We start from the raw sequence: 12274 nt of genomic DNA, 5'->3' as shown, positions 1-12274 counted from the left end.
GAAGGGTCAGGGTAAACTGTGGGGAGTGCCAGCTGAATAACCGGGGTGGGGGTGTCTAGAAGACTTAGAGCTAGACAAAGAGATTTTCAAAACCCTATGCGCGTGACTCAGAAGTGTGCAAGCCGCAAGGATTTTCAAAGGTCCCAGCTACGCACATATCTCCTGGTACGCGCATTACAAAGGTTTTGAGCAAAAGGGGTGGGATACGGGTGGGGCATGGGCAGGCCGGGACAGTGCCATGAGGTCAGTGTCGTGCAGAAGCTCGCGCTGGGATCCCACAACCAAGTAACTTGCTTCTGCTATGGACTGTAAAGTACAGAAATTAAAAAAAAAAAATTAGGGTAGTCAGCGGGGTTTTAGGGGTCGGGGCTAGTAGGGTAAAAGGGAAGCAGGTTAGACAGGGGGTTTAGGAAGTCTGCTCCTTTACTAGGGCGAACTGGGAGGGAACAGGGAAATAGGCCCTAATGCATCGCCGCGCGCATCTACTAAAATCCCCCCACTTACGCACAGGAGATGGCATTCGCGCACATTGATATAAAATCATACGCACGGGTAGCCGAGTTTATAACGTGCATAAAAGTGCTCGTGTTATAAAATCGGCGCGCCCATGTGTGTGCACTGGAAAACACGCACGGGTATTAAAATTCACCTCAGAGTGGGCAAACTGGTAAAACTGATGTTACAAAATATGCTGATTTGTGCATTTAAAAGCCGACAAGTGCTGACGAGAATATGTGAATGTTTGTTTCTTCATGTAAATGATTAAAATTGCGCGTACGATATAAAATTCATGTGCATGTGGGCACGCATGCGCTTGTTTTAAAGTTGCCTTCCCTATGTTTAAACCAACTTGTAATCTAATATCTACATTTCACCTGAACTAAAAGCATCCATTGCCACATTGATCTTAACTGTCGCTACAGTTTGTACTCCTACTTTTCTCAAGTTCTTTTTTTACATAATACTAATCCAAAGTAATACAAGTCATAAAGGCAACAATATCACATTGCTATACTTCAGAACAGTTGCCAAATACCTTTTTGGTCTTTCACTTCTATTTTTAGTTTTGAAAATGTAATTTATACATATATAAAAAAGCCTTTCAGCTCAAATAAGTGTCTTGAGTCCCCTTAATACTTTTTATATGTGTAAAACAAAATTTGGAAACTAAAAACTGAAGTGAAAACTTTTCTATATACAATAAAATATTAGTAAAACTTGGATCCTCCCCTCCTTTAGGACCTGAATGGTTGAGCGAAATGTGGAAACTGACTTGGGTATTATGGGATAAATCAGAAAGATTTACTGATAAGTGGGCTCCTTTTCTAGTCTGGAGGGACCCGTAGCTGTCGCTTTGTTATTGTTTATACTCTGGGCAGGATTTCTCAGAGCTGGGCATGTTGAGCTTCTGTTAATGCTCATTCTCTCTTTGTCTGGATTATCATTAAATATTGGGGGTGGTTTTTCTCTTTGTGTTTTGAATTCAAAGGTAGGAAGATAAGGTTTTGTTTTGTTGTTTTGTTCCTTTTGTATTTTCTGACTGCTTTTATGAGTTAGATTTTGTTTCTTATGCTGTGTTATTTGCTGATGTTCATTAATAGTTTTTTCATTTTCTTGTGTTTCATCAATTTGGCCTTCCCTTTTGGTTAATTGTCAGGGGCAGTCACTTTCAAATGTATCCATTTTATAACGTGCGTACGTGAGCAAGTGGACGCACACAGCCAAGTAAAGTTGGGCTTGAGCCGCACAAGTGGGGACATTTTATAACAGGCGTGGGCCCATGCCAGGGCCGGTTTCACCAGTTCGTCCACCAGTTTACCCAGTCTAGAGCTAGGTCCTCCAGACTCCCCTGGTTCTTTAGCCTGCACTCCCTCCAGTTAGCCAAGACCCCTTAAAGCCCTCAGAGATGCCCGTATGTTTTATTTTCCTTTTAAACTTGCACCTTCTCCGAAGCAGAGGTGAACTTGCGCTTCACTGGACCTGGGAGAGTGCACATCTCTTGGCCCTGCCCCAGAATGCCATGCCCTTTCATTCGAAGGGAGATGTGCACACATGTGGGCAGCTTTGAAAATCGGGAGGACGCATGCATGTCCTACATATGCGCACATCTGATTTTGGCGTGTGCTCCTCTTTCTAAGATTAAAAAAAATATATTAATAAAACTTTCTTGGATTAAAGAAATTTAAAAAAAAATTTTTGGAGACTGATAAAGTTCATGTTAGAAAATTATGCAAGAATATTTATCCTCTTTTATTTGTTTATTCTATGATAGTGTGAGAATTATTCAATCTTTATTCTATTTTTTTTCATTTTGAATTTTGTGGTTCCATAATGGAATGTGTTAAGTATGTGGCCAGGTCAATATATGTAAATCTGTTTCTATGCTTTCTCAGTGCGTGAACAATTTCTTACAGCATGTGTAATTTTGCGCACATAAAAGAAAGGGACAGGGTTATATCGGGGGGGGGGGGGGGGAGTACATGCAATAACCTCATTTTGAAATTGCTGCTCATACTTTGCGGTGCACACTCTGCATCTGCATCAAGGCAGGTTCAAAGTCTATGGGTGCCTTGTACCTACAGTATTCATGTTGGCCTGTATCACCTAGAATTCTCATGAGTCATAAAACTAAATGGTAATGTCATTTATTTTGATAATTGATTTTTGAAAATCACATCAAAGCAGTGTACATTAAAAATCAGAATTAATATATTACAATCAAGTACACAGAAAAAATATAAAGACAGTAATAAAAGAACACCAACCATTAATATCAAGTAAAAAGAAATATAAAACAAATATATGAATATAAATAATAATAATGAATATAAAAACAAATGAGTTTGCAGGTCTGTGGGATTTGAAAGTTGGCTTCCCCAGAACCATTGTGGCTCGGTTGGATGAATGCTCAGTAGTTTTTATAGGATAGCTGCCTTTTTTTGTAATCAGACATTTTTTTAATAGCAGATTCACAATCAAGTTAAAGAACAAGCAAATCCTATTTTTTCTTCTAGTTCTCAACTTCCCCTTAATGCACAAGCATGACTTTTTTTTTTTTTTTTTTTTTTTAATAGGGGGTTGCTTTCTTCTTCTTTGGCCATGGTCGTAACATCATTTTGTCCCCAGTAGGATCAGGAGGCAGGGCATTAACGCCCTTATTGTGCAGGTTCTCAGTTCCTGCCAAAATGCCAACAAGGGCCCATCCTTAGCTCTCATTTCAGACCATACACTTGGATCTTAGCCAAAAGGCCATGAACTTGATTCTATATTTAAAGTCAATACTAACACCGATGAAAAAACGGACAAATGGCTGTCTGTGGTCATTTATTTAAGTAGACATGAAAAAACTGCTTCTTCATTTCATGGTGTATTCTTGATCATGTACTAGGCAAAAAAAGCAGGAAGTACTTTGACCCTCAGTAACATAATGAGAATTTGAATTCTGAGTACTGTAATGCAATGGGATTTCTAAATGTCCACATTTAAAGCTGACAAAAGTAGATTTATCTTGCATGTTTTAGCATGGTTAATAACATTCATAAAAGATCTGGCATGCATCATTTTCTAAAGTGCCAAAAAGCTTTTTTTTTTTAATGACTTCCTAAGACAGTTAAGCCTGTCATATATTGTAAGTACAATACAGGCTAGATCAGCAAGCAAGGCAGCACCATTCTGGTGTTGTAGCATAGGAAAATAACACGAGCAGCAGAAAATAATAACTTCCCTGTACGTACCCAGATCAGTCCAGACAGTGGGTTTAGCCTTCTTTCCAGCAGGTGGAGACAGACTAAAACTGAAAGGATATCCTATATGAGGACAGAGCCTATCCTGTAACCCTTCAGTATTCGTCTGTCTCCAAGCAGGTGTAGCAGCTCCCCTTCGGTTCTCTGCTTGTAGACTAGCTAGCCTTTTTCTTCTTTTTCCTTAGGCTCAAGCAAGTACTTCTTGTAGTTTTCTTTTTACAAATTTTCCTCATAAGGCCTGTTTCTGTCTTTTAGTGTTTTTTTCCTTTTTCTGTGAGGGAGACGGTTCCGTCTCCCGCCTCTTGCCGGGCTCAGGGGGGCTTTGTCCCTTTTGCGCTGCATAGCCTGAGTCTGTGACGCTTCCAGGTGTGGGGACAGAGTCTCTTGGGGTCTCGTCTCCCCCCCCATCTGGCTGCCGAGAGGGTTTAGAACCCGCTGCTGCGCTCAGTGTAAAAAAAAAAAAAATTAATTAAAACTTTAATTTAGGAATAAATTTCCAAGTTTTAAATAAGTTGCAGGTATTCACATACCTCTAACTTATTTGCAGCAGTAGACCAGTCTTTTTATTTTTCTGGTCCTAGCCGGCCTTGTACCGGCAGCCAGACAGGCAGGAGTCAGCAGGTTTCCCTCCTGCTTCCCTCCGGCCCTGCCGGCTGTCAATCACAGCTTTTTTTCTGCTTTTTTTTTCTTCAGCTGTGGCTGTGCTATGCCCCGGCCGGCAGTCTGCCTCTCTTATGGGCTGTCTTCGCCACGTTTTTCGTGGCAGGGCCTCTGCTCTGCTTGCCTGCCGGGTGGGGAGGGCCCCTCCTCGGCAGGACAAGCAAATCCAGCCCGGGGATCATCTCCCTCAAGCATGGCCAGGCCGTTCCCGGGTCGGCAAAGCCCGGGAACGGTGGCCATATTGGATTTTTCAGCGGCCCCAATTACGGAGCTCCCTGAAGCTGGGGGGCCAGATTTTTTTGAAATGCCCCGCGGGTCCCCAGGAGGGGGGCCCTGACCCCCCCCTTGCCCCCCCTCTGGGAAATCCAGGGTCCCTTTTTCTGCGGAATTCATCCTCCTCATGCATAAATCTTATCTAGCTAGCTTGCAGGAGGAGGACGAAGGCCCCCCCCTCGACGACCCCCCCCCTCCAAAAATCCCTCGTTCCGTGCGGTTGACTTCTAGCCCAGCTGCGGAGCCCCAGGGGCCGGTTCATGTGCGGGTGGTCCTGGGGGCACCCTCCCCTCCAGTGGATCCAGGGTTCCCGGACCCCGCTGCTTCCCCGGAATTGGAGGATACCCCCCCTCTGGAGGGGGATGACCCAAGAGCCCTTCGCTTGTTCCGTAAAGAAGAATTAGAGCCCCTCCTCACCTTCGTGCTTCAGGAACTGGGCTTGGAGGGTCCCACTGTGGATACCCTCATGGACTCCCTGCCCAAAGATATGAATCCGGTCCTGGGATGGCTCAGGGCTCCGGCAACCGCCTTTCCCTTCCATCCCATGCTTAAGCTTCTGATCCTACAGGAATGGGAGGCCCCTGAGGGGAATCTCCAGGTGGGGTGTGCCATGGATAAGCTCTATCCCCTCCCGGAGGAATGTCTGGAATTGCTGAAGTATCCCTCTGTGGTTCTTATGTTTCAGCGGTCACCAAGCACACCACGATTCCGGTTGAGGGATCGACGGCTCTCAAGGACGGACAGGATCGTAAGCTAGAGGCTCACCTGAAACGCGTCTTTGAAGTCTTGGCTCTTGGAGTCCGGTATAGTCTTGCTGCAGTAGCCTTATGCTACGGGCAGGCCTCAGTTGGGTCCAGCAATTGCTCTGCGCTCAAGAGCTTCCGCCGGCAGAGGCGGAGCAGGCTGAGCGGCTGGAAGCTGTGATCGCTTACAGAGCGGACGCCCTCTGATCTGGTCCGTGTCCAGGCGATGGTTTCGGCGGTGTCTGCCCGGAGGCTCCTCTGGCTACGCAATTGGTTGGCCGATCCGTCTTCCAAAGCCCGGCTAGGCACGTTGCCCTTCAAAGGTAAGATGCTTTTTGGGGAGGACCTTGAGAAGCTTATGGACTCCTTGGCTGACAACAAGGTCCATAAACTTCCGGAGGACCGTCCTAAACCTACCCGGTCTTACGCGCCCTCTCATTCTCGCTTCAGGGGTCAGCATCGTTACGCTCCGTATGGGCGGGGTGGTTCTTCGAGGGGTTCTTCTCGTGCTCAGTCCTGGTCGCAGTCATTTCGTGGGCGGCGGCCCTTTCGCGAGGGCCAGCCCGCGCGTGCCACCCCTAAGCCTGCCACGCAATGAAGTTCAGTTGACTCACTCCTCGGTCCCTTACCTCGGCGGTCACCTCTCCCTGTTCTTCGAGGAGTGGGTCAAAATCACGTCGGATCAGTGGGTCCTCGACATTATCAGAGACAGGTATGCCTTCAAGATTGTTCGCGATCTGCCTGATCTTTTTCTTTTCTCACCCTGCGGACAGTCCAAGAGGTTCGCGGTGGAACAAACTCTTTCCAAACTCCTGGCTCTTGGCGCGGTGGTCCCAGTCCCGGAGAGGGAGCTTGGCGCCGGCCAGTATTCTATTTACTTCACCGTTCCCAAAAAGGACTGGTCCTTCCGCCCGATACTGGACCTCAAGAGGGTCAATCGGGCCCTCAAAATTCCTCACTTCCGCATGGAAACCCTGCGAGCGGTCATAGCGGTGGTTCATCCCGGAGAGTTCCTCGCTTCGCTCGATCTCGCAGAAGCGTACTTCCATATTCCCATTCACCGCGACTACCAGAAGTACCTTCGCTTCCACATTCTCAATCAGGATTTCCAGTTTCGGGCGCTCCCTTTCAGCCTCGCACCTTCACAAAGGTCATGGTGGTGGTTGCGGCGGCTCTGCGCCGGGAAGGGATTCTGGTCCATCCCTATCTGGACGACTGGCTCATCTGGGCCAAGTCGGCGGCTTCTTGCCAACAGGCGGTGGATCGCGTGTTATCTCTCCTCGCGTCTCTCGGGTGGATAGTGAACTTCTCCAAGAGCAATCTTCAGCCCTCCCAGGAGTTAGAGTTCCTGGGAGCCCACTTCGACACCCGAATAGGCAAGGTTTTCCTTCCGCATGCGCGCGCTCTTAAGCTAATTGAGCAAATCTAGAACCTGGTTGCCTTATCTTCTCAGACGGCCTGGGATTATCTGCAGGTCCTGGGATCCATGGTTTCCACCATAGACCTCGTCCCCTGGGCCTTTGCTCATATGCGTCCGTTACAGAAAGCCTTGCTATCCCACTGGCAGCCAGTTTCGGAACAGTTCCACATAGTTCTCACACTCTCGGACTCTACTGTCGCCGAGTTGCAGTGCTGGCTATTGCTTCTTCATCTCCTTCGAGGGATGCCTCTCGAAGCACCGCAGTGGATGATAGTGACCACGGATGCCAGTCTGTCGGGCTGGGGTGCGGTTTGTCTCTCCCAGTCCACCCAGGGAACCTGGTCCCCGACTCAGTCTCGCTGGCACATCAATCGGTTGGAGACCCTGGCGGTATGCCTGGCCCTTCAGGAGTTCCTCCCCCTGCTTCGCGGCAAGGCAGTCAGAGTCCTCTCCGACAACTCTATCACGGAGGCCTACATCAATCGCCAAGGGGGCACTCGCAGTTCCCTGGTGGCCCTGGAAGCCAAACATCTCTTCACCTGGGCGGAACGACATCTGCAGTGCCTGGCAGCCTTCCACATTGCGGGCAAGGAGAGTGTCCAGGCCGACTTCCTCAGCAGACAATCGCTCGATCCGGGGGAGTGGGAACTCTCGGATGCGGCTATGGCTCTGATAGTGGACAGGTGGGGTCCTCTCCACCTGGACCTCATGGCGACTCTGCGCAATTCCAAGGCCTCTCGGTTCTTCAGCCGCTGGAGGGAGCACGGCGCAGAGGGCGTGGATGCTCTGGCCCTGTCTTGGCCAGCGGACATCCTACTGTACGTGTTCTCCCCCCCCCCCCGTGGCCCCTGGTGGGAAAAGTTCTCCGCCGAATCGAACTCCACCGCGGACCGGTGATTCTGGTAGCGCCAGAGTGGCCGCGAAGACTGTGGTTCGCAGATCTCGTCACCCTGGCGACGGACGGCCCCCTGCGTCTTGGTCATCTTCCTCGTCTCCTTCGACAGGGGCCTGTATTTTTCGACCAGGCTGATTGCTTTTGTCTAGCGGCCTGGCTTTTGAACGGTGATGCCTGAGGCGTAAGGGATATAAGGAGGAAGTCATCTCCACCTTATTGCGGGCCCGGAAACAGTCGACTTCCCTGGCCTACGTGCGCATCTGGAAGGTTTTCGAGTCTGTGCGGAGTCGGGTATCCCAGCGCGCTCCGCCTCAGTCTCTGTGGTTCTCTCGTTTCTTCAGAAGGGTCTCTCCAAGGGCCTCTCCTTCAGTTCTCTGAAGGCCCATTCTCTGCGTTCTCAGGCTACTTCTTGGGCGGAGAGTCAATCTGTCTCTCCGCAGGAGATTTGCAGGGCCACCACTTGGACGTCCTTGCATACCTTTGCTCGGCACTACCGCCTGGATGTGCACGCCCCAGTTTTCGGTTCCTTTGGGTGACAAGTGCTTCGAGCAGGACTATCTCGGTCCCACCCGGTTTAGGGAAGCTTAGGTACATCCCACTGTCTGGACTGATCCGTGTACGTTCAGGGAAAGGAAAATTAGTTCTTACCTGTTAATTTTCGTTCCTGTAGTACCACGGATCAGTCCAGACGCCCTTCCCTGTCTGTCTTTCTGTCCTCTCGAAGCTTGTTTCTTACAGGTCTGCAGATTCTTTTCCTCCTTATGTGATGCACAAATACTGAGCAATTACACCGGAAGCCTTGGTCGGTTTTTTCATACCAATTATATGCAAGAGGGTATAGGTATACCCCATTGGTCTTATTGTTCCTATAGTTGCTCCTTTGAGCTTTATGGTTACTTGCTTGATCCTATTTGGGTTTTGTTGTTTTCTGCTTTGACAATGGTTATACTGAAGGGTTAAAGGATAGGCTCTGTCCTCATATAGGATATCCTTTCAGTTTTAGTCTGTCTCCACCTGCTGGAAAGGAGGCTAAACCCACTGTCTGGACTGATCCGTGGTACTACAGGAACGAAAATTAACAGGTAAGAACTAATTTTCCTATAACAAATTAAGACCTAAATGGCCCATCCAGTCTGCCCAACAATGTTGTTAGGGTTGCAACTACCATTTTGTGTAGGTTACCTTCGTGCTTTCTGTTTAGGGTTGTAACTGCTGCTCCAAGCAAGTTACCTCCTTGAAGCTTTCTGCTGCCCCTGACGTCCTGGAGACAGGCCAGTCATAATTGCAGGTGAATAGTTTTAAAATTGATTGCAAAGTCCGTATAGCTATTTAATTTATTGATATTTATCAGTCACTTTACAGATAAAAAAAAAATTGCTCATTGATGTACAACAGATCAAATATACAAAATTACACCATATTCCATAAAATATACATAGTTTACAGCAAACAGATAATAATACTTAAAAGCCCAACCCTTAACTCTTCCCAACACTTATCGGGCAAACCTGGATTCCCCCAAAACTGTCATTAGCCACGTCTTTAAACCCTTCCTGAAACGTAGCAAATTATTTTCAGCTCTTGAGCTGAGGTGGTAAACTATTGCACAATGAGGGAATAGCTGCTGAGAACACACATTTCTGCAATTGTACATGACAAAAAGCCTATACAGCTGGGAGCTGTAATTGACATTTCTGTTCAGACTGGGATACCCTACCACTACAATATCATTTTACCTTCCCATTTAAATGAGGAGGACAACAACCTCTGATTATTTTAAATGCCAATACAAGGCATTTATGGTTGTAACTGCTACTCCGAGCAAGTTAACCCCTTTTTGAAATGTTAATATCCATATTGCTGTTGAAGAACCTTTTCCCAAACAGCCATAGGCAAACATTTTGGAACACTTGTGTATGGTGTAATTAATTCATCGCCATTTTACTATTAAGTTATCCAAAATGTGAAACACTTTGGGGTACATTTTTAAAAGACAGCACGCATGTGTACTTTTGTTCGCGCATCAGGCGGCCCTGTGCGCGCTGCCCATTCCCTCCGAGGCCGCTCCGAAATCGGAGCGGCCTCGGAGGGAACTTTCCTTCCACCCCCCCCCCCCCCCGCACCTTCCCCCCCCCCACCTTTATCTGAAAAGTTGTTACTGCCTCCGGGCAGTAGTAACTTACGCGCGCTCCCCGATCCGAAACCACGCCCCCTGGTCACGCCCCCGGCCGCCCCTTTTTGCAAGCCCCGGGACTTACGCACGCTGCCGAGCCTATGCAAAATAGGCTCGGCACACGCAGGGGGGGTTTTAAGAGGGTTGCGCGCGTACCTTATGGGCGTAACCCTTTTAAAATCCGGCCCTTTGTGTAATGTTTGGCGGAGATTTTTCAAGAAGGCGCGCGTTATGCAGACTTTGCATGTGTTGAAACACTACTGAATTGGTTTTGTGTGTCAAATCAAGTAGTGTTTAATTGTGAATTAATTTTTCTTGCATTTCATTTGGCGCTCCAAATGTTTCCCAATGCAAAGATATAATAAACCTGATATGCGGGGCTGGCGCGACCATTAGGCAGGACTAGGCAGTTGCCTAGGGCAGCGTCAGTGGGTGAGGTGCAGCCAGGCTAAACGAGGCGCCATTTTAAAAAATGCGAAGAAGGGACGACAGCAGTCACGGAGCACTTGCTAGGTTTGAGAGAGAGAACTGTAAGAGGATGACCATAACTCTATATATCTACCACTGTCAGAAGGCACATTCAACTCAGGGTGGATTTGGGGGGGGGGGGGGGGTTTACATTGGTCTGCCTAGGGCACCTCAGACACTTGCACCGACCCTGCTGATATGGGTAGTATAAAATGGAGCATGACGTTAAACGTGAGGAGCCTGGCATTGAAAATAATTGACACACTGCGCAGTCATTTTGATTATGTGAGTCTACAGAAATTTTGTGTTACTGCTTGGGATTGTAGAGTTTTTATTCCCTTTGACTGATGTCGTTTGGTCGAACCTGAAGCCAATGAAAAGCAACAGTACAGAGTTAGATACATTCTGGTTCCATCATGGAGTCTATCAGAAAATTATTATTAATAGCAGGCACTGGACTTTTTGTTGGGTATAATTGGTCGACAGATTTTAAATAAGTTTTTAATATTGCTTACACTTAACAGATTGATGAACTTCCTGAGGGAGCTGTGAAGCCACCAGCAAATAAATACCCAATCTTCTTTTTTGGCACTCATGAAACGTAAGTTTGTACAACTTTGAATATTCTTTACAGAATATTAGGGGTGTGCATTTGGTTTTAAATGAAATTAAAAACGCATTAAAATGCTTGCAATTTGTTTTTTTAAAAATGAAACAAACCTCCTCCAAAATCTTATTTTTGGGTGACTTTTGTTTGAGAAAAACCTAACCGACACCCCCTACCCCAGACAATGCTCACCCCCTTCCCCGGGATCGCTAATGAAGAAAAGGACAGGAGTAATCCCCAGTTGCTCCTGCCCCACTGCCTCCCAGGTCAAAAATGGCATTGGCTGGGCCTGAGACTAGTGCCATTTATTTTTGTATGGCTGGATGGCCTCGGGACCACCCAGTGTTACTTTCGAACCAGGAGTAACTGGGAACCACTCTTCGCTATCCTTTCCATATCGTAGACTCTCGCGAGAGGTTTAAGTGTGGTCCAGGAGGATGGGGGGAGGGGGGAAAACAGTTTCTTTTCTTTTCTTTTTCCTTTGAGAGAGAGGAGGGGGTTAAATTTGATGTTTATTCTGGTTCAGAAAATGAAACTAACTGAAATTAACAAACCAAAGCCTGAATTAAACCCCACCACCCCCAGAAATGAGAACTATTGCTGTCCCTGAGAGTGAGTAATAGGAATTAAATTTACTTTATAAGATCGGCCATCAAGCCTAGACAGGATGCTAGGCTTGATAGCCCTTGGTCTGACCCAGTATGGTAAGTCTTACGTTCCTATGAATTTTGTTTCCATGCACATTCCTACAAAATATGGGCTGTAACAGGACATGAAACATTTCTTTAGTCTGCGAAAAGCAGTCCATATTATTTAATATTAGGCAATAGTGCTTGCCTACAATGTTGTGATTTATCTTGTCTGTTGGATAAATTCAGAATGGAAAGAATATAGAAGCTGCAGCATTTATTTGTAGTTACAGGCAGGAAATTATGCTAGACTTACCTCATACTCCCCAAAGGGATAATTTACTAAGCTTCGTTAAGGCTTTATGACACAGAAAATGCATCAAAGCAAGCATAACGCGTGGCATTATAAATTCCACGTTACCCACCTAAAAAAACCCAAAACCTAGTGCAATGTGGATATTTAAATGTCCTGATTTTGCATGCAGATGCATAGAAATGCTTGCAAATCAGGTCATAATCATAAATATGCCAATCAGATATTGCGGCTTGCAGAAACTCAGCAGTGATATTTGAATGAAAGTTAGTTTCTTCTGTACACCTAGCTTTCCCTGGGAGCCTGTTCAATTGGTGCTGGCTGGCCTCAGCCTCACCTTTCTACTAGTA

The 12274-nt window shown here is 46.9% G+C and overlaps 1 protein-coding gene across 2 annotated transcripts in view; it reads left to right on the top strand.

Annotated features, from left to right (window-relative positions):
- HDGFL3 (HDGF like 3) overlaps positions 1 to 12274 on the top strand; it is an 89211-nt gene that overhangs the window by 24870 nt on the left and 52067 nt on the right. For both annotated transcript variants that reach the window (XM_029574817.1, XM_029574816.1), the window contains exon 2: positions 10900 to 10976. In XM_029574817.1, the coding sequence (XP_029430677.1) occupies positions 10900 to 10976 (77 nt within the window). The remainder of the gene's footprint in view (positions 1 to 10899; positions 10977 to 12274) is intronic.

This window comes from Rhinatrema bivittatum, chromosome 13 (genome assembly GCF_901001135.1).
Source record: "Rhinatrema bivittatum chromosome 13, aRhiBiv1.1, whole genome shotgun sequence".
NCBI classification, from domain to species: Eukaryota; Metazoa; Chordata; class Amphibia; order Gymnophiona; family Rhinatrematidae; genus Rhinatrema; species Rhinatrema bivittatum.
This window is presented reverse-complemented; position numbering and strand designations above follow the sequence as displayed.